Here is a 20,750-nt window from a genome sequence, read left to right on the forward strand (position 1 = left end):
GTGGCATGGTATTCATCTTCCCCCTTATATGTTTGTAACATATGATTCTGTAACAAAATAAGTTTATGCAGCTTATTAAGAAAAAATAAATTAATCCTTGTCATCTCATGTATCGTCTCCACGGAAACACCCTCATGGAGGGCTCGGCAAATCGCAAAGATGCGGTCTGGTGTAGGGACCTTCAAATCTTGCATATAATCCCAATTCTTCTTTGCCTCCAGTCTTGGAGGGACATCAAAGCCCGTATGTGACGGATCCACCATGCGTAGTGCCTTTTGCAGTGCCTCCTCAAAGGTGCGACCAATCGCCATCACCTCACCCACACTCTTCATCATAGAACCAATGTTCTGACTCACCATGTTGAACTTGCTGAGATCCCAGCGTGGAACTTTCACGACGATGTAATCCAAGCTCGGCTCAAAGCACGCCATTGTTGTCTTGGTGACCCCATTCGCAATCTCAAAAAGGCCTTTGCCAAGAGCAATCTTTGCCGCAACGAGTGCAAGTGGGTATCCTGTTGCCTTTGATGCCAAGGCGGAGGAACGAGAAAGACGTGCATTAACCTCAATTACAACATAGCGGTGTGAACTGGGATCAAGACCGTATTGGATGTTGCATTCGCCAACAATACCAAGATGACGAATAATTTTAATAGATGCACTTCGCAACATGTGGTACTCATCGTTCGTCAACGTCTGTGAGGGGGCAACAACGATGGATTCACCGGTATGAATACCCATCGGGTCAAAGTTCTCCATGTTACAAACCGTGATGCAGTTGTCGTAGATATCACGCACCACCTCATACTCCACTTCCTTCCATCCAGCCACACTCTCCTCCAACAGAACCTGCGGCGAAACAGCAAGTGCCACACCCACCTTATGACGTAATTCTTCTTCATTGTAAACAATGCCGCTACCTTGACCGCCAAGGCAGTATGCTGCGCGCAACATTAACGGAAATCCAATGACCTTTGACGCTCCTACCGCCTCCTCTATCGATGTCACAGCTAATGACTTCGCTACGTGTTCGTTAATCTGTAAGAGTGCATTACGGAACAAATCTCGATCCTCCGTTACGGTAATGGTAGAAATAGGCGTACCAAGAACCTGCACATTGTATTTCTTGAGAATACCAAGTCGATCCATTTCCAGACCACAGTTTAACGCCGTCTGACCTCCCCATGCCAACATGATTCCATCTGGTCTCTCCTTTTCAATGACGCGTTCCACAGCTTCTGCGGTGACGGGTACAAAATAAATTTGATCCGCCATTTCATCGTCTGTTTGTACCGTCGCAATGTTAGGATTAACAAGCACGGTCTCTATACCTTCTTCACTCAACGCTTTAAGGCATTGCGAGCCACTGTAGTCAAACTCGCCAGCCTGTGCAATGACAATGCCACCTGCCCCCAATACAAGAACTTTCCGGGGTTTATATTTAGAGGCCTCCTTCACTTTAGATTCTTTTACATGTGCAATAAATTCACCAAATAGATACTCCGTATCCTGCGGACCACAACGTCCTTCCGGATGAAACTGTACAGAGAAAAACGGCTTTGTACGATGACGTAATCCCTCATTGCTATCATCATTAGGGTTGTAAAAACACTCCTCCCACTCATCCTGAGAAACGGATTTAAAATCCACAGCAAAGCCATGATTTTGTGTCGTAATAAAGACATGTCCATCGGAACGGCATGTCGAAGGTTGATTCTGTCCACGATGGCCGTACTTCATCTTGTATGTGGAACCTCCAGCAGCAAGTGCTAAAATCTGATTTCCCATACATATACCAAAGATCGGTTTATCTTGCGTAATAGCCCATCGAACATGTTCAATGGTTTTTGTGCACATCTGTGGATTACCTGGACCGTTGGAAATAAAAAGGCCATCGTATGTTTCCTTTGTGATATCCCAGTCATGTGGTACCACAATGAGTGTCACATCATACTTTAGCAAACACCGCAATGAGTTAAGTTTCACACCCATATCAATGACAAGAATGACAAGTGTTCCATGTCCATATGTAGAGCGTGTCTTTGTGCTGACTTCAGCTACTAAATGACGCATATTAGGATCGACAAAAGGTACATCTTTATCATTGACAACTACTTTACCAAGAGCTGTACCCATCTCACGTAACTTTAATACGATATGGCGTGTATCCACCATCATGATGCCTGGAATATTATTTCGTCGCAGCCACTGTCCAAGAGTCTCCCACATCTGCCAATGTGCCGGCTCATCGCAGTACTCTGAAACAACCACTGCACTCACATGTATTTCTCCGCCCATGCTCTCAAAATATTTAGTCAAGCCAAAATGATCCGTCTCAATTGGAGGGATGCCGTAATTTCCGATCATTGGCGAAGTCAAGACAAGAATCTGTCCCTGGTAGGAAGGGTCAGTCATTGCCTCCGGGTACCCAACCATGCCGGTGGCAAAAACAACTTCACCCGCCACACTCTCCTCGTAACCAAAAGAGTAGCCTTCAAAACATTCACCACCGTGCAGGACAAGCGACGCCTTCACTTTTTCCTCAAACATTGTTTTACTTTTTTATGTTTTGTGTTACTGTTGTTTTTTCCCTCTCTGTTTGTTTGTTTGTTTGTTTCTTGGTTGATGTTGTTGACTTAAATATATATTCTCTTGTCTTGATTCGCCAGTTTCCTGTTGATGCTAGTGCTATTTACTTATTAATTCTTCTGCTCTCTCTCTCTCTTTATCTCTTTTCTTTCTTTATTCTGCAGAACTCTTCAAATGTTGGTGGCGGGCGTGTGTTTACGCGTCTCTCTCTGTGTGTGTGTGTGTGTGTGTGATGGAGACCCCCTGCAGTCCTCCTTCCCCCCCCTTTTTTTTTTTTTCCTTTCGACCGCCTCTCGCTCGCTCTCTCTCTTCGCTGCGGAGGACACAAACAAAAATACGAAGAAAAGAAAAGGAAGAAAAAAAGGAAGACGCGTGTAAACTCTTCCACACGCCCATCCGTAAATCTCCACCGCAACAGGCGAAGAGGAGGCGGGAGGAAAAGCCTTCATAACGTCCACACACGCGGACACTCGAAGAAACAGGTGGACTGAAAGAGGGGGGGGGGGGGGGGGGGAAGATGAGAAAAAAGAAAAAAAAATTGTAAAATAATCTCACACGCAATAATCCAATTCAACGCCAATGACGCTCACAACGGCAGCGATGAATTAATAATAAATAAATAAATAAAAGACCCTACACACACACACAGAGGGAGGCAGAGAGGCAGAGAGAGAGAGAGACATGTACACTCACATATTTATATTGGCGATGTGTCTTTCTTTCTCGCCCTCTTTTTCCACTGCCTTCTTCCCCTTTTCCCTTCTCCATGTGTCTCTTGTTCTTTTAAGGGAGTCCCTTTTTTCCTTTTTTTTCTTTTCTTTCTTTCGTGTGTGTGTGTGTGTGTGTGTGTGTGTTTTTGAATCGCCAGCATTCCTGCACCTTCAGTCAATTTATCCTTCTTTTTTTGTTTGTTTTCTCGTTTTTGTCTTTTAATTCCGCACGTCCTTTTCTTTTTTTTTTTTTTGATCGTCGATTTCATTCTTTTTTTATTTCAGTCATTTCCTTCTCTTTTTTTTTTCTTCTCTTTCTGTTTGTTTGTTTTCCACCTCACTCCCTCTCCATCTCCTCCCGCCGGCGCTCTCGAAGGCATTCGCCCACAAAAATGTCTGCATACAAATCACCAGGGCAGAAAGAGAGGGGGAAAGTGTCTGTGCGTGTGTGTTTGTGCACATGGTGGCATTTCATACATGCATGCATGCACGCAAACACAGATAGATAGATAGATAGATACACACAGAGGGGGACAAAAAACAATAATAATAAACGCATTCGAGAGATACGTAAAAGTTCACATAAAAACAACAACAACAACAACAACAACATGGAAAATAAGTAACAAAAGTCAAAGAAAGAAGAAGAAAAAAAAAAAAAAGGGTCAGCGTGGGCAGCAAAATACACTCATATATATATGTATATATGTATATATATATTGCACGTAATGTCGGTTCGCACCGTTACACGCGGTGGTAACGGCCGCCGTAATATGCTTCGTAATTTGTTTCATGTTGTATTAGACATGTCACGATCATTCCGAGAAGAGCAATACTTGTGATGGATAACCCAATCGGTAGTACTTCCTTCAAATGTTCTTTGATTTTCCCCATCACAACGGATTCACATGTCACGTTGTATCCATTGATTTCCTTTTGATCCTCCTCACTGCAGGTTGGGCAGATGATTTTAGAATCAGAGTTGTTATTCGAAGTATGAGGCAGCATCTCAGCCGTATTTACATCCCCCAATGCCCCTTCTCTCAATGACAACTGGTTTCCTTTTCGGATCAAAGGGTTCATAAACTCCACATTTGAGGTGTTGCAAAGCTCCTTCCAGCCAGAACAGTGAAACTGCAACTCCAGTGAACACATCCCCTCCGCATTACTCACGGCAGCTTTATCCCAACCCGTCTGCAGGTTCACTCGATCCGTGCTGACAAGAACGTACGCGATGGAGCTGCTGAAGGCCCCCAAAAACACCACAAAAAGGTAAATAAAATACAACACACGCAATAAAGTGTTACGGGTGCAAAGTGCAAAGAAGCCGAGAAGTGAAAAGAGAAGAAGTCCACTGAAAACGGAAATGTACGCAATGAAAATTGCATGACACGACTGGCATAAGTTTTTCAATGTTTTTTCCATTGTGCTGCGCTCCAGTAAACCAACGGCAAGGCCTGCAACAGCTCCGGCTGTCAGTAATATATTCATCCCCATCAGCAGCGCACGAAAGAAACGCAGGCAGCCGCTGTCGTGGCTCTCCACCCAGTAATACGCATTGTACGCAGGCACCGAATGCATGTTTAGATGATGTTGTTTTTATTCAACCCTTCTTTTTTCGTTTTTTATTACTTTTATTTTCCTTTTCTTTTCTTTTCTTCCTCTTTGTTTGTTCTTGCGCTTCAGCGTCACAATTATTTGTTGTTGTTGTGTTTTTTTTTTTTCTTCTTCTTCCTTTAAAAAAAAGAAAATGGGAAAAAAAAAGGAAAAAAAAGATAAATTCACTTCCTCCAATTCCTCTCACTTCCCACGGTACATATATTTATTTTGGTCTCCTTTCTTCCTTGTGCTTCTCTCTCAATCCTTCTAAACCCTCGTGCCAACGCAGCGCCGCCCCCCCAACACGTGAAGTGAAACCACCGCCGTGTAACCAGAGAAATAACACACACACACACACAGAGAGAGAAAAGAAAAAAAAGTGGAGAGGGAAGGGAAGTAAATGCACGCATGGAGATGTTATCACGTGAGAAAGAAAGAAAAAATAATAAAAAAATAAAAACAATAACAGGCAGACAAACAGTCGCACACCACACAAAATAAAAGGACAATTACATCATAGGAATATATATATATATATATCGCATCCTGGGGTTACACATGTCATCACTTTACGGCGGCTGCATGACGTAATGTACAAATGAGAGCAGCGCCTCATCCAACTTGGCATCCGGCACATCCACACCCGAAGTTAAATGCACAATAGGGCAAAACGCAGCCTCTCCACAAGACCTTCGCTGGCACGTTCCGGTAATATTCTCCTGAGCCAAGGGCGACAGTTGACGATGGTAGTACAAAACCTCATAGAAGAACCAGTAGCGAAACTCAAAGTATTGCTTCTGTAAAATGGAAATCCTGTCAATATTCAAATCCCCATTAGCCGTCACATCACCAACAGTAATTTGATCAAAATCAAAAGAAAGAGTAGTGTGCTTCAATCCATTCCCATCGGATTTAGCCAATCGTGACTGTTGCAGTGTACGTGTGACGTAAAGAGGATCCTTCACCTCCATCCATGCGTACGGCGACGCCGCGTGCCCGCAGTTATCACCAGTTGGTGGGATTGAAGGTGAATGCTGCAGATACTCCCGCTGCAACCAAAACCGCTCATAGTCACCCGTCACGGAAGGCAACGGGGGAACATACTGCAGGTTTGAAAGCAAATACGCAAAAGATGGAGGAAGCACGGCATGACTTGTATTGAAAGCGGCAAGCCGCAAAAGACTCTTCCGAGAACGAAACATATGCTCAATACGCTCTGCATAGCCTTGATGGCGCAAATGACGACGAGGCAAACGCAAAAATCGCCTCAAAGAAGCCGTTTCTTCGTCAATGTCAATCAGAAGAAAATAATCCAACGCATCGCAGACCGTTTGATCCAAAAACAAAAGAAACCCCTCGCATATAACATATATAGTTTCTTTATTTTCACACCGTTCACTCGAAGCCACGGCCTCCGTGGTGTATTGGAATGACGCCGCAAATTCCCCCAAATGCTCTCTGGATGAAGCATCTAAAGGGGAGCCTCGAGACGAGAATTTCGCCAATGACCCAGCAGGCTGAGAGCGCAAAAACGCAGACGCCCCGGCCAGATCTTGTAGACATTCAGCGGCAGACAGACCATCGCTCTGAAGCCGTTTTCGAATCTCACAGAGAAACCTCGCATAGTCTCTGCTGCGTATGCAACGTGGGTCTTCCCATGTGCCCAACGCTTCACATGTGGCCTCGTCAAAAAAATCGTCAACAGCAATTGGCCGCAGCGGCGAGTTTAAAAGCTCCACAAGGCGATTCGCCAACACCGTCTTGCCGGATCCACTGCAGCCTGACACCCCAATCATCACAACATGTCTCTTGGGAGACATGTCTTCTACATCCCTCGCCCTTGTCGACGTCATTTCCCGCCCTCCACGACGCTGGTCTTTACCCACCCAAATCCCCCCATGCACTGCACGTGGCAATCGGCAATAAAAATAAAAATAAAAATAAGAAGAGGAAATAAGAAGGTATAATTGTTGGCAGAAATAAATATAAACAACGGAGCAAATGATAGGAAAAAGCAAATTATTTCAACCCATCTTACTTTCCCTCAGACAAATTATTATAACAAAAATAAAAATTAAAAAAAAAAAAAAAGAAAAAAAAAGTTGTTCCCATTAAAAAATAAAAATAAAGTCACCAAACAGTCACCAAGTATATGTTTATATGGCACAAAAAAAAAAAACAATACACATATATATCCGTCAAAAGAAAAGAAAAAAAAAAAAGGTCTAATCATTCCTTTATTTATCTGTCACATTTTACCCCATTTTAAATATAGTCATGGCGAAGGATGGCTCGACACACCCAGGCAGCGAAACCATTTCCATCTGAAAGCTCCAGCGAAGAAGATGCTGGTTGCTTCAATTCATCTGTGCCGTGCTGATATAAAACCTCCAATTCAACCTTCACCCGCAAATGTTGCATTTTTAACGCCTCCTCATACCAAGCCTTATCGGCATCATTATCCTTCCATTCACAACCCTCCCTTATGCCATGCCATCGAGACAAGAGATTTGCCATCATTACGACATCGCGTTGACTGAAGCGCTGAAAGGGAAGACGAGGCAAAAGACGAAGTGGAAAAGGCTCCGAAGCCACACGATTGTCTGAGCCAACAAAATTTGGTTCACGTCCTTCCGCAATGTGATGAGTTCGCAAGCCAAGCCAGTGAAGAGCATGAACTGCGACATATTGGCTCTCACGCATACCACCCGCGCCATATTTGTATTGCTGCAAAATAGAGAGTCCACTTGGGTTGTAGTCCACAAGCGCCACAAGCGGAACACTTTGTGCGGCTCGATGCAAATTGGACAAGAGAGTTCGCGCTGCAACTGTAGGAAAACCATGAGACGTGAGCAAGACACATGGAAGCCGCTCGAAAATTCGCTCCTCCATCAGTCTAAAAAACACGGCATGCTTCTCCACAACAACGATGTACCGCGTCTTTCCATGGATTTCAAAGCCAATGAAGGGGACGTTGTCCTTATTGGACGCAGCTGTGCGGTCCACATCGCCCTGAACGACGCGAAGCTCTTCTTGTGTCGTCGGCAGCGGTAATCCCTCCGATCCGTAGCAGCGCAAATCAACGCCGTGAAAACTTATTGACCCGCCAACACAGCCACGTGTTCCGGGAACGACACCGAGCCACTGCCGCGGGATGCCAATTGTCTGCACAAGCTGCTGGATGGCACGGTTAATGCAACCCTGGTCAGGAATAAGACGGGCAAGGCGGTAATAAACATCACGTTGCGTGCTAATAATTCCGCAGTGGATATTTTGGTACAGAAGGCGGAGGACCAAAAGCTGCAGTCTTATCACACGTAGCCGACTTTCCCGAATTGTCGACCGCCGCGTCGTGGTTACAATCTCGTGAATCGTCTGCAGTACAAAAATCTCCATGCGACGAACAGCCTCAGCTGTGATTGCAGCGGGTGTGTTAACCGCCACAATGTCGGGGCCTATAAATTCATCCTCGGATGAAGCGAGAACGGGCCTCTGTTTCTTCTGTCTTGTCAACCGCTTTGCAACAACTGCTGCCGCGGATGTATTCGATGATGACGGAGACGATACGGCAGCCTCCATCGCTGTCCCTTTGCTAATTGGTGAGAGAAGGGCAGGCAGTGCTCATTATACGTCAAGAAGTGGAAGCCACAAAAAAGGGGGGAAAAAAAAAGATAGAGTGAAAAACAAATGCAAATTGAATACAAAACGTTTAATCACGTGTACAGGGTCCCTCACATGAGCAGCACCTTCCTTCATCGTCCACCCCACAGAAATACACGTAAAGACAGACAGACAAAGACAGAGAGAGAGAGAGAGAGAGAGAGAGAGGGGGAGAAAAGCAAAGAAAGAAACGCACCATCATTTACCCGTGTTCTCCTTTATTTTATTTCTCCGCCCCTCATTCATCAACTCTCCTCTCGAGCCCTCTTCCGCATATCGCGCTGCCGCTGCGCCCACAGCTTTGACACGGACTGGGAGAAGTCCACATGAATGCGGTGGTCATCCACTAGGGCCTGGTCCATCTTCTTGAACGCTCTGTAGCACGCCTCAACCTCTTCAAACTCCACAAAGCCGTAACACAACGAGTTGCCCGTCTTGCGGTCCCGCACAACATCCGTTGACACGACACGACCATACTGCGAAAAGCACATCCTTAGGCCCTCGCCAGTTGTAAGCGGGTTAAGTTTACACACAAAAAGCACATTTTCCGGCGGCTTCAGTTCTCCAGAAACATCCGCGATGCCGTCTAACAAATTCAGCATAAGTGTCCGTGTCTCATTAAGTTTGTCTTGACGCATCCGCATAATCGCCTGATGCCTACTTTCACGTTCCTTTCGAGATTCCGCACGTGGTGCTTCATCATCGGAACTAAGATATTCACCGTGGTAATGCGGATTGTACTCCACCGACTGCACTTCGTCCGTTTCACCGCTCAAATGATATTCTTCTTTCGACCGATTCTCATCAATCAAAAAGAAATCGGTGCCCCGAGATCCTTTCGCCTCACCCCCTGCAGTGGCAATATCTTTCATAATTTTAATGATCACACGATTCGCGGCCCGCACCGTTTCTTTTCCAGCCCAGTGTAGAAAGCAACCGGCAGCCGTAAGCGTCAAGCCTAATGTCTTCTGCTGCGAGAAAGCACGACTGTCACCAATGCCATTATACCAGACATCTGAAAACATTTCAGTCCCTGCTGTTGGCAAAACAGTCGCATGTTTGATGCGTATAAGTCGAGTGGGACGGGTCCCAACGGCAGACGCGGAAGATAAACGTTGATACGGAGCAGCTCGTAACTTTTCAATGACGCCAATGCCCTCACGCACCTCACCCACCACCATGAAACGATGTTCAAAGTACTCCAGGTGCCGATTCCCCAGTGTGAACACAAGTGCGCTTTTCCGAGCACTGACGCCGTCAGCCGTGAGATCCGCCTTCGGTGGCACCTCAAGCAGCAGTAAGCCCCGACGATTAATCAGCCCCACTTCCCCTGTCTCGGGCTTTGGTAGAAACTCCACGGACACCTTCCCGCTGCGCCGCTGCAGTTGGGCCGTGTACCTCTTCATCCGCTCCCATTCCACCAGCATGAGGCGATCCACATTAGCTGCCCTTCCACTCCCACTTCCCTGGTTGTTTCCACCCGCCCTTTCCACACAAGAGTAAAATGTCGATCCTTTCAGAGCCTCTACTGGGTGTGAGAAGATGATTATGTTGTCAGGCACCACCTCTGTCGCTATGCAGCCATTAAAGTACTTGCAGCGGCACATGTTGACAATTTCTGCTGTTGCAGCGGGACAGTCAAGGCCGTAAAGATCAACTACGAACGCGCCAACGGAAGTCTCAATGAGCACGGCTGATGTCACCAAAGGACGAGATCCCTTTGAGTCTTCCTTTTGCATCTGTGCCTCTGTATATATAAATGTATTTATCTAGGTGCCACGGTCCCCTTTTATTGATTTAATTCTTCCTGTTGGTTCCGTGAAGTTGTGAGAAAATGAAGTCACCTCCTTCGCTATGTAATTCTTCCGATTTCTCCCGTGGAATCAGACACATAAAATCCCGCACAGCTTTCCGCCTGTACTTTAGTGAATGTATTTGTGTGTGTGTGTGTGTGTGTGCGCGTATGTTCCACCCCCCGTCTTTAGCAGTAACATTGACGCAAAAGAAAAGCGTGCAAACGTACCAAAAGATATACAAAAAGAAAAAAAACAATTTGTGGCAAAGTCCATAACTCGGAAAAAAATCAAGAGGCAAAAACAATTAAAAAAAATAATAAAGGTACTAAATGTAACAGCGGGAAGAAATTTAAAAAGAAGTAATTGGGAAAATGACAAACAAACTGTACTACTCCTCTTTACGTACTTTTCCACAATTCACAACAAAAGGGAGAGTGCAAGGAGTAAGGGACCTCATGTGCGTTGGACATATGTTGCTGGAACCCACTCCTTAAAACACACCGGGCACTCTCTCCGCTGTCGGCACCAACTTTGTATGCAGTGATCGTGGAACGTGTGATCACATGTCCCACGTACCACGTGGCATTCTTCTACAGGGTTCCCCTTCCCGCGACATCCCAGACAGCATTCCTCTAAGTGCAACTTGCACACGAGGCACTCAAGCGATCCAATCACCGGGTGCTCGTACGCAAAGAAAAGAAGTGCCTCCTTCATTATGACGGGAATACTACACTCCCTCTCCGCATTGATGCTCGTACTTGCCATTGAGCAGCTAGAAAACCACAATAACAAAAAAAAACTGTGTGTTCTCACGATATAACCATGCAGATAGCCGGTGCAACGGCAGCGGGATGAGTCCTTCTCCTTCCTCTTTTTTTTTTTTTTCTCCTGGACAAAACACACAAGAAATTGAGAGCAAAGAAAACCGACAGCTTTGCCAAAATCCGCCAGAAACATGAGATCATCGAGTCACACATAATGAGAAGAGGCAACTGTTTGAATGTGACATTGGAAAGAATTAACGCCGCTGGCATCCGCGAGCCAAGAACCTTTTCATCGAAAAAAAAAGAAAAACGGCTCCAAAACCTCGGCTCACCTCGACTCGTGTCCAACCCACAAGCATGGGAAACAGCAAAAACAACTGAACCTTTTTTAATTTATTCCCAAGTTTGTTGGTTGCCCTTTGGACTCCTTTTTTAATGGTTTCTTCCTCTCGGTTGTTGATGTCGGTTTTCCTGCAGGTTCTTTCTTTTTTTTTTCTTCTTCTTTTTACCCCGTACCCTACCAGCGTCCATCTCGCTTTCACCACATGTCATATATCGTTCCTTGTGGTCTTGGCAACCTTCCACTCCCTTCCGCAGATGGGGCACTGCGGGCGCTGCCGCACCCACCTTGAGATGCAGTGTTTGTGAAACACGTGATTGCAGACGCCCCAGACGATGAGACAATCCCCCGTGAGAACACCGTCCCATGCCAACGACGCCGTCGCCATCGCGGACCCTAGTGGTGGCGGATGGTGCTCTTCATGCTCGTGTTTAAACTCTGCAACTACGCTTGATCGATTGCGTTGTAAACTGTCGCGCTCGTTTCTGTTATTCCCCTCGTCCGCGAGGCTGGTGGTGTTGCCGCTGCTAATACCTCCTCCCATGCCACAGCACTCAATGCATAAATCCGCTATAGTACTCTTGCAAATGGCACATGTCCCTACCTGCACATTCCACGACCACACAGCGACCATGTCCCACTGTTTTGCCGTAATACTGCAGGCATCTCCTTCGCAGGTCTTCGACACATCTTCAGATGCATTGCCATGTAGCACCGTTCTCTCCATGCAGCCGGGCCCTAAAGAGCAACAATACAAGTCTGAAAAAAAAAAAAAAGAAGACAAAATCATTGGAGGGAAAGCAGTCCATCCGCATCTCCCCTGCGTCAATAGACCAAAACTCGTTTCACAAACCAAAAAAAAACAGAAATACAAGTGGGTGCACATATATGGCAAACAAACAAAAAAAGAAAATACTCAGTAAAATCGACTATTCACGTCTTCTAAGAGTCTATCATGAGCTCGTGAAATGCGAGCACGTTCCCACTGGAGACGCTCCACTTTCAACGTCATCTCCCGCAATTGCCGAGACTTCTCTTCGTCCTGCGCCAAGAGCTGCTGCACGCGTTCGTTACATGACAATGCTTGCTTTTGGTTCATCCGCACGGCCTCCTGCAGATGTTCAGCTTTAGCCGCCAGCACCTCAGCCTCGCGGTCACGCGCCGACAATCGCGCCTGCACCGCCGTCAAACGCTCTTGCGAATCCGCAAGTTCCTTGCGAAGTTCATCCCGCTGTCGTTCCATCGCAATCATTGAGGCGTTCGCGCGGTCTTTCGATGCCTGCATGTCACGCAGTACCTCATCAAAGTGCTGCTCAAGCTCGTGAACACGCTGGCGCTCCTTTGCCGTGTCGTTCTTCGCCTCGGAACGCAGGCGTTCACATGTCTCTTCGGCTGTCGCAAGAGCGCGGCGCAGCTCTTCCATCTTTTTAAGAGTTTGATCCCTCTCCTGTCGGGCACGCTGCAATTCACTGGCGTGGCTCTTGCACTTCTCACGGAGCACACGTAGTTCCTCCTTCATACGGTTCTTCTCAGTGTCAAGCTGCTCATAGCTTTGCTCCTGATCACGCAGCTTCTGCCGCAGTCCCTGCGTTTCCCGCTGCGCCTCACTAAGACGATCCGCCTCCTCGCGACGCAAACTACTTGAAAGTTGCTCATATCGAAGCAATGCGTCGTCCCTCTGAAGCTGCAGGTTCGATAGCTCGCTATAGAGACGTTTCAGCTCCATTTCTTGAGCTTTTCGTGTCTGCGCCTCCAAAAGCTCTGTAGTTGTGCGGAGGCTCGTGGCATAGCGACTACCTTTACTGCCTGCGTCCATACGAGCCAACTGCGCACGCAGTTTCTGCACCTCCATCTCCTGTGCATTCAACTGTGTGCGCATTCCTTCCACCACCTCTCGGTGTTTCTCCTCCACAACACGTAGGTGAGCCACATGATTATCGGATGACTGGCGCAGCGCCTGTACCATTCTATGCCGTATTCGCTCCAACTCTTGAAGCTTGTCCTCGTTTTCTCTGCTTAACAGCTGAAGCTGGATGCGTTGCAACTCCCCAAGTTGCTGTGTCTCCTCTTTTTCATTTTCGATTGTTTTGAGTCGACTCTGTGTCTGTTTTGCCTCCTCCCCTAATGTGACGGTGTCCCGCTGAAAATGTGCCACATCGCCTTGTGCCATGTTCAGCTCTCGCTTCAGCTGATCCACTTCTCGTTTTAGAGCGGCCTCCGCGTCAAGTGAGCGGGCCAACTGCTGTCGCACCAGTGCAGCTTCACGCTCAACCTCGTGTTTTGCGTTTTCCAGGCTGTTGTGTTCTTCTTGTGCCTGCATGCGTAGCTCCTTCAGTTGTGCCTCCGCCATGCGAACGGCCTCACGTGTCTCCTCCAGCTCGTCGTTGGCCGCCTGAAGCATCAATTTCAACTTGTCCACTTCCCGCTGCAGTTTTTCATTTTCCTCCTGCTTCTCCAGAATGGTGGCATCGTAGCACTGCAGGAGTGGAATAGCAATATCAGGGTTCTGCATTCGATCACGCATCGTCTTTACTTCATTGTGCGAGAGACGCAAAAGTTCCTGAATCTGACTCTGCAGCCGCATATTCCATTCCTCACTCAACTGAATTCGTTTATGCAAAGATTCCACATCATCGGGAAGAGTTGCCATTTCTGCCGTCCACCACTTCCCCCCTCCCTTTGGCTTTCCTTTTCTATGGAATTTATCCTGTTGTTGTGGTGGTTGTTTACGTCTCTCACGCTATATATATGTATGTATGTATGTATGTATGTATATCGGATGTTATTCGACTTCTTCCTCGCTCGTTGCTGAACGTTCCGAGGAATGTTTGCGGCACAAAACAAATATTCCACCTGCACAAAGAAGACACTAATGAGACACAAACAGAAAACGCAAATCTATGGGTGGTGTGCCTCGGTATATATATATATATGCGTGTGTATGTGTACTCCTACAACAGAAGTCAAGTATAATAATAATAATAATTATTATTGTTGTTCCGCAGTGAGACAAACAAAATAATAATAACAAATAAAAAGAAAAAAAAGAAAACGAAGCAGTAGCTACAGGCATTGTGTAAATACACAAATGCGGTTCCTAATTCACTGCGTAAATAAACAGAAAAATCAAGTAATAATCATTTACACGTCCACAACCTCATCTCATCTCCCTCTCCCTCTCCCCCCTTCGCACAGACAACCACACAGGAAGAAAGAGACGACAAGGTTGCAGGCGAACGGCACCGCCCCCACACCACCATTTCCTCAGAAGACCATTCATACACTCCGCACATCCAGTTCCGTGGAGTTATGGAAGTGAGGCGGCATTCCCCGCCGTGAGAAGACCCCTCCTTCTCTTCCTCGCTCGCCGGGTCCCACCTGAATCACGGCCTTGGGAAACACAACGCCCCGTTTATTCCGACAGGTCGCCTCCGTCCTGAGCATGTTGACTGCAGTCGGCATGCTCCTCCAATCGGTCTGCTCCGCTCCAAAAAGCAAAAGTAAAAAAATAACACGCTCTTCTTGCATGAGAGCAGTTGTCCTGAGCGCAATAGCAGAGCAACCAGAAGGCAAACACACACACACACATTGGGACACCCAAATGTACACTCCCGCGTAAACTTCGTGGATTTCCAAGGAACATCCAGGCCCATACCAGTCCTACCCCAAAAGGCCTCATGCACAACCATTTTTCCACGGCCCAAACGCAGTCTGTCCCATCCATTAAACATGTAGGCTTTGTTGTTGTTGTTGTTGTTGTCCCTCAGTGATGTACATGCAGGCTGAAGTTACTCGCGGTGTTATAATCTCCAATCCATTTATTCCTCCTCCTAAATCATCTTTTGCAACGCCTCGGTTCGGCATTCCAGTAGGCATCAAGGAAGTAAACACATCCCCTTCTTTTTTCCTTCTTTTCTACATCTTGGCAACACTCCACGGCATCACTACAAAATAACCGTCACGTCAACAAGATATAAAATAAAGTTTTTTTTAAAGACGCAATGCAAAGCAAAAAAAGCAATTTTCCCACTATTCATACACACAGAGAGAGAGAGGGGAGAAAAAAAAAAGAAAAGAAATTGAAAAGGCAACATAAATAAAGATGGAAAAATACAAATCGTGCTCGATAAGTCCAAACATCCCCAGTGGGTTAAAGGCTGCACAATCATTGCGTGCTTGTGTGACCATAAAGTTTAAATCGACTTATCAGAGTAGAGAACCATACAAGAACAACAACGAAAAAAAAAAAAAAATTCCCGCCTTACTAGCAGTAATGCCAAACAAAGAAACACAGACACACGCAGTCACAAAGAGCGAAAAGATAAAGAGATCAAATGCGTAAATATATCGGTTAACGCCTTTTCTTCTTCTGCACCACAACGGTAGCACCAGGAGGAACCGTGGGTTTCACCTGCATCGGCGCGGAAGAATCTGGGCGACGCAAGAGCGCTGCGGCTGCTGCACTTGCATGAGGTGGCCTGTACGGTTGCGGCTTGGAAGATTTATCTGTCTCCTTGCGCGGAGAGGCTGAACGAACAGGATACAAACGCGTGTCTTGAGTCTGTACCCAATGCGCCCCATAAAGCATGGGATATTTCTGTGTCAGAAGATGTTCACCGTTCTTCTTAAAGAACACAAGTTTGTTATCAATACGCAGACGGGTAAAGATAGTGGCACAAAAAAAGTTATGAGAGTCGGGTGCCCACATTTGCACGCTGCTCTTCTCGTTAAACTCACCAATCATTACCGCCGCCTCAGAAGAGGATGCTGCCACTGGCTTTGGTGCCATCGGTACCCTCGTGTTTTTATCCTTGTGAACATTTTTCATGTTATTGCTGCTGTCGGAGGGGTGCAAATTGAAAAAGACAAAATCCCCCGCAAGATTCCCTGTGCCACCCAATGCACAATAACGGCCATTTGGCGCCCAAAGAATGGTATTCCGCGGCGCCTCACCAAACGTCATAAGCGCCATACCCGTCTTATCATATAATGTCGTCTTGTTGCGTGGCATTGTGCCGTGTATCACCATTACTTGATCCGTCGTCGGACTCCACTGGCAGTCATGCACAGACTCCCCGCTGGGGAACTTGATCTCTTTTATACTGCGGCCCATAACATTTACAAGGAAAAACGCCACAGTGCCATAATAGCTCCTACCGCTCTTGTCACTCTCAGATTTGACCAAGAGAGCAATGTGGTTTCCAGAGCCACTCCAAAGCACTGTTGCAGACTCCGCACGTCCAAATGGCACCTGATAAATCAAACCCTCCAAGAGATTAGGCAGCCGATAGATAAAGAGCGTGCCTTGCACTTGTTTGTGGAATGGCTTAAATAGGGCAAGAAGAGAAATACTTCCTGGGCACATGGACAACTCAATTTCCTTGTCTTGCGGTAGTTGAAGATCCATCTTGAAGAGCACCGGTACCTCACCCTTTCGGAGATTACCATCCATTACGTGAAGAAATCCTTGCACGGGTCGAACACAATACAATTCGTCACTTGTCCACACCATGCCAGGCCAGCGGGCCTGTACGCAGCGACGAAGCACATTTCCTGTATTCACATCGTAGAGAACCATGTTGCCCTCCGGCCGCCTGCTGTCCATCATGGCATATGTCACAAGTACAGTACCAAGCGTTGAGAACGATAGCGCCACAACGTTCCGCTCCTCCACCTCAAAAATTTGTTTCAACCCCCATAAATATTCATCTTGCGTTGGCACCAACTCGCTGTAGCGCACATGTGTCGTCGTCGCATGGGCAAAGGCGGTCTGTTTCACAGGATTAAATCGCACCTCACATTCGCGATAATCGCCCGTCATAAGAGTGCCCTCCACCTCCGTCAGTGTGCGCTGCTGCTCTGAAAAGGAGGCGACAACAAGACTGTCGTCTTTCCGAAGAATGACGGGAAGAGATGCGAGAGCGGGTGGCTGCATGAAAACGGAAGGGAACAAAGAAAAGTTTAATGAAGAAGAAGAAAAAAAAAAAATACGTTCTCTTCCCTAAGTACTGTTCAACAGCGCCAAAAAAAAAAGAAAAAAAGAAAAATATATTTACGCAAGAACAAATAAAAGTTACAACAGCAACACGGAACAAACATGTCTACTGATTCTCCACACACACACACACACACACACACAAACAAACAAACAAACAAACAAACAAAGAACTCTTTTTTGTGAGCATTTTTAATTTAAAAAAAAACGTTCATTGGTGGCATTCCTTTTTTTTTTTCTTCCACATCCCAAAAATTCTCAATTCAAAAAATCTCTCAAAAGGGCCCCATTTCGTCTCTATGAGCCTCTTTTGTGTAATTTGACCCTCCCGTCTACTTTTGCTGCGGCCTGGCACCACTCGGTTGTGCTCTGCGGCATGCCTCCAACAAAACTCCTGGAAAAATATGGGAGGAGACGCCAGGCAATTTAAATATATTTATATTTATATCGTTTCACCTTCGCTGCACAGGCATGCACACACACAAATGTCCAGAAAACAAAACAAAAAAAAAAAAAAAAAACGAACATGTCGTCACGCAAAAAGGCACAAGATAAAAAAAAAAGAAAAAAACAAGCCGATGCTATTGAAACCAACAATAAAAAAAAAAAAAAGTGATATTCATATCGATACCGTCACAGCATGGAAGTGAAAAAAAAAACACATATACACACATGCATATATATATATATATGTATATATATATGTATGTGTGCATTGGATAAAAACGTAACCTCATATTTCATCCTTTAAAATCTTCCCCCCCCCCCCCTCCCCCCGTATTATTCGAAGCAACAACCCGCTCGTGTTTCTTTCCACTGTTACTCCTCTTATTGTCTGAAGCAGCCCTCCTTTTCATTATATTTTTGTTGTTGTTGTTATTCTCTTCTTCTCTGCTATCTTGTCGTCTCTAAAAGCTCTCTATCTCTCTCTCTCTCTCTCTTTTTTTTTTTTTTTTTTCCTTTTCTCCACTTCTCTTGTTTCTTCCTCTGTCTACGTTGACACCATCACCCTTCTGCTGAATCAGATGGAATGGCACTTCAATCTAAAATAATAATAATAAAGGCATGTAAAGCCTCCATGTGACATTTGCACACATGTACATCTGCAGGCCAATATGCATGCGGACCAAAACACACCCTCACGTCTTCTCTCATTCCTGAAAAGAGACATAAAGCAAACCAACGCCCTGCATACCGGTTCCATACAACTCCCGATAAAAAGCTATTACGCCATTCATCTCCTCATACACTCCCACTTCAAAAAAAAAAAAATAATACAAAATACAAAATAAACTCTAAGCAGTCCCCTTTTTTGAACCATTTCCTCTCATTGCTCTTCGCATGTCAACTCGCCTCTTCTCAAACAACGCCATGCCCACTATACCTTTGTAAAACCAAGGCAATGTATATATATATATCGAGAGAGATGGACAACGGACGCAAAAGAGCATGTCATTCCTGCTGTGGAAGTGGCAGTAAAATTGGGAAGTTGGCTGGCAGTGGATCATCCGCCCCGTAAGCCAACAAGTAAGGATTCCACTTCAGAACTTCCTTGATAGAAACGTTGTACTGTAAAGCGATGGAATTAATCGTATCAAAATCACCCCAGTTTTCGACAGGCTGGTAGGATGCTTTTGGAATAGGCGACAACTCATTGCTCTCAAGAAGACCATTTTCTACCGAATCTTCTGGTGCAGAATTCAGGGTCTGCCGCCCATGTGTTGGCCAAGGCACTGAGCGCTGGCATAATGCATTCTCCAATGCGCCCCCCCGTGCGTCGTCATATGTCATCTGAATGTTCGTTCGATTCGGTTGCGGTGACAAGTTCGGAGTGGGTGTTGGCGTGGAGTGAAAGGAAGAGGATTCAGTCGTAAGGGAAAAATCAAAATCGTCGACTCCCGGCCGATTTCTATATTTCAAAAGCGCATCGTTACTAGAAGATGACACGATGGTCTTACACTGTGTAAGGGGAGACTTTCTGATCCTCGACACGCAAGGATGACTACTTGGAACGGCCTCAGATGGCATTGTGTTCATCTCGGCAGAGTTTTTAACACTCAGCATGCCCTTTGAAGGCTCCGTCACGCTAAAAGCGGTGGAAGAAACAGCGGAAGCTGAAACATTGGCAGGTGTTTTGATACAGTTCGCAGAATTCACGTCTTTTTTATGGCTACGGTCATGAATATCGCTTGCAGTAGTGTAACTGACACAATTTTCTTTCCGTTCCAAGAACGATCCCTCAGGGGAAATAGAAGGCAGTTGCATCAATAGTCCCTTCATTGAATCCGCGCAGTCCATAAAAGGCTCACAGGGTAGAGGACTCTCTTCGCGTCGTGTCACCGTGGATTTCTTATTCATAGAGTGAAGATTTGCCTCCTGAAGAGCTGGCAATGGCGCCAAAGGTATAGGGAGCGCTGCACACACCGTGTCATCTGCGTGATGTTGCGTTTCTTTTGCATAATGACCAGACAATGCTTTGTCTGTGCCATTTTCATAGTGGGGCCGCCGGTTCAGTTGCGGCTTCATCTTAATGTACGTGTTGTATGGAAGCACATCCTCATCGTTGTAAAACGATAGTTGTGGATTGTAGCGACGAATCTCATCCACAGAAATCCCATGCTGCGTGGCGATGCTGCGAATTGTCTCACGGCGGCACTCTTCCCCTCTCGTTCTCTCACCGTGCAGCGAGACAGTCTCAGTCGCGTCAACCCACTTATTCTTACCCGCAGACGTTGGGTCACTTCGCGACGCGTCACACCCCTCCTTCTGGCGCAATTCGCCTGAAGAAGAGAAGGTGGGGGAAGACACGGTGGGCCGCCCGTGTCGACCACCGGCATCCGCCAGTCGCATCGGGAACGTCCGGCGGTGTTGCCGCTCCACCACACGGCGGGCAATTGCCGTGCTTTTCGCAAGGCTCAATTGCAGCTGTGAGGCGTCCTCCGGCGCCAGCTTGCGGTGCGGATCTAGCTGCCCGAGGACGTGCTGCAGCTGCTCTATCTGGTACCGCACACCGTCCATTTGTCGTCCTACAAACACGCCCACACGCCGAATCCGTGTTGTCGTGATCCCTCCCCTTCTTTTTTTTTTTTCTTCTTTTGATTTCTCTCGTCACCCTTCAACCCTGTGTGTCCGTGCGCCCGACTGACAGAGACGCACACCAAGAAAAGAAAACAAATGCAATGAGAAGCCAACGCAATAATAAACATCTTTTGGAATATCGCCTGAGATGAGTACCAAATTACCAAAAGTTACTCCGCTCGTAAATCGCTGAGCCTCACACACCTTTGGCAATAAAATC

At 46.3% G+C, this 20,750-nt stretch overlaps 10 protein-coding genes across 10 annotated transcripts, besides 30 other annotated features; all 10 read right to left on the bottom strand.

The window, feature by feature from the left end:
* Nucleotides 1–1,232: a sequence feature (heterozygous, Esmeraldo-like haplotype).
* Tc00.1047053511647.4 (glutamine-dependent carbamoyl-phosphate synthetase, putative) lies at nt 1–2,549 on the bottom strand (the record flags this gene model as incomplete). The annotated part of the gene is made up of 1 exon (XM_805037.1): nt 1–2,549. A coding segment is annotated over one exon (2,549 nt), but the record flags the coding sequence as incomplete, so codon positions are not given.
* Nucleotides 1,233–1,623: a sequence feature (areas merged during assembly that could not be assigned to a particular haplotype. This can correspond to areas where the two haplotypes were merged or to regions with more than two copies in the genome that were merged during assembly.).
* Nucleotides 1,624–20,750: a sequence feature (heterozygous, non-Esmeraldo-like haplotype).
* Nucleotides 2,596–2,616: a microsatellite.
* Nucleotides 2,799–2,820: a microsatellite.
* Nucleotides 3,192–3,217: a sequence feature (AT_rich).
* Nucleotides 3,302–3,414: a repeat region.
* Nucleotides 3,415–3,442: a microsatellite.
* Nucleotides 3,478–3,630: a sequence feature (T-rich).
* Nucleotides 3,798–3,818: a microsatellite.
* Nucleotides 3,886–3,910: a microsatellite.
* Nucleotides 3,914–3,960: a sequence feature (A-rich).
* Nucleotides 3,989–4,018: a microsatellite.
* Nucleotides 4,043–4,879, bottom strand: Tc00.1047053511647.10 (hypothetical protein, conserved; the record flags this gene model as incomplete). The annotated part of the gene is made up of 1 exon (XM_805029.1): nt 4,043–4,879. One exon carries the CDS (start codon nt 4,877–4,879, stop codon nt 4,043–4,045), a length of 837 nt encoding a protein of 278 aa, XP_810122.1.
* Nucleotides 4,908–4,958: a microsatellite.
* Nucleotides 5,037–5,078: a sequence feature (A-rich).
* Nucleotides 5,335–5,357: a sequence feature (AT_rich).
* Nucleotides 5,467–6,750, bottom strand: Tc00.1047053511647.20 (hypothetical protein, conserved; the record flags this gene model as incomplete). The annotated part of the gene is made up of 1 exon (XM_805030.1): nt 5,467–6,750. The coding sequence occupies one exon, from the start codon at nt 6,748–6,750 to the stop codon at nt 5,467–5,469; it is 1,284 nt and encodes a 427-aa protein (XP_810123.1).
* Nucleotides 6,819–6,844: a microsatellite.
* Nucleotides 6,961–6,998: a microsatellite.
* On the bottom strand, nt 7,163–8,476 carry Tc00.1047053511647.30 (meiotic recombination protein SPO11, putative; the record flags this gene model as incomplete). The annotated part of the gene is made up of 1 exon (XM_805031.1): nt 7,163–8,476. The coding sequence occupies one exon, from the start codon at nt 8,474–8,476 to the stop codon at nt 7,163–7,165; it is 1,314 nt and encodes a 437-aa protein (XP_810124.1).
* Nucleotides 8,680–8,732: a microsatellite.
* On the bottom strand, nt 8,803–10,296 carry Tc00.1047053511647.40 (hypothetical protein, conserved; the record flags this gene model as incomplete). The annotated part of the gene is made up of 1 exon (XM_805032.1): nt 8,803–10,296. One exon carries the CDS (start codon nt 10,294–10,296, stop codon nt 8,803–8,805), a length of 1,494 nt encoding a protein of 497 aa, XP_810125.1.
* Nucleotides 10,494–10,524: a microsatellite.
* Nucleotides 10,807–11,310, bottom strand: Tc00.1047053511647.42 (hypothetical protein, conserved; the record flags this gene model as incomplete). Its single annotated transcript, XM_805038.1, has 1 exon — nt 10,807–11,310. One exon carries the CDS (start codon nt 11,308–11,310, stop codon nt 10,807–10,809), a length of 504 nt encoding a protein of 167 aa, XP_810131.1.
* Tc00.1047053511647.44 (hypothetical protein, conserved) lies at nt 11,666–12,184 on the bottom strand (the record flags this gene model as incomplete). Its single annotated transcript, XM_805036.1, has 1 exon — nt 11,666–12,184. One exon carries the CDS (start codon nt 12,182–12,184, stop codon nt 11,666–11,668), a length of 519 nt encoding a protein of 172 aa, XP_810129.1.
* Nucleotides 12,374–14,107, bottom strand: Tc00.1047053511647.50 (hypothetical protein, conserved; the record flags this gene model as incomplete). Its single annotated transcript, XM_805033.1, has 1 exon — nt 12,374–14,107. One exon carries the CDS (start codon nt 14,105–14,107, stop codon nt 12,374–12,376), a length of 1,734 nt encoding a protein of 577 aa, XP_810126.1.
* Nucleotides 14,201–14,231: a microsatellite.
* Nucleotides 14,426–14,450: a sequence feature (AT_rich).
* Nucleotides 15,196–15,217: a microsatellite.
* Nucleotides 15,809–17,392, bottom strand: Tc00.1047053511647.60 (hypothetical protein, conserved; the record flags this gene model as incomplete). Its single annotated transcript, XM_805034.1, has 1 exon — nt 15,809–17,392. The coding sequence occupies one exon, from the start codon at nt 17,390–17,392 to the stop codon at nt 15,809–15,811; it is 1,584 nt and encodes a 527-aa protein (XP_810127.1).
* Nucleotides 17,574–17,622: a microsatellite.
* Nucleotides 17,876–17,900: a sequence feature (AT_rich).
* Nucleotides 17,946–17,973: a microsatellite.
* Nucleotides 18,115–18,160: a microsatellite.
* Nucleotides 18,332–18,367: a repeat region.
* Nucleotides 18,368–18,393: a microsatellite.
* Nucleotides 18,394–18,441: a repeat region.
* Nucleotides 18,905–20,470, bottom strand: Tc00.1047053511647.70 (hypothetical protein, conserved; the record flags this gene model as incomplete). Its single annotated transcript, XM_805035.1, has 1 exon — nt 18,905–20,470. One exon carries the CDS (start codon nt 20,468–20,470, stop codon nt 18,905–18,907), a length of 1,566 nt encoding a protein of 521 aa, XP_810128.1.

Source organism: Trypanosoma cruzi, genomic scaffold (genome assembly GCF_000209065.1).
Source record: "Trypanosoma cruzi strain CL Brener 1047053517151 genomic scaffold, whole genome shotgun sequence".
NCBI classification, from domain to species: Eukaryota; Euglenozoa; class Kinetoplastea; order Trypanosomatida; family Trypanosomatidae; genus Trypanosoma; species Trypanosoma cruzi.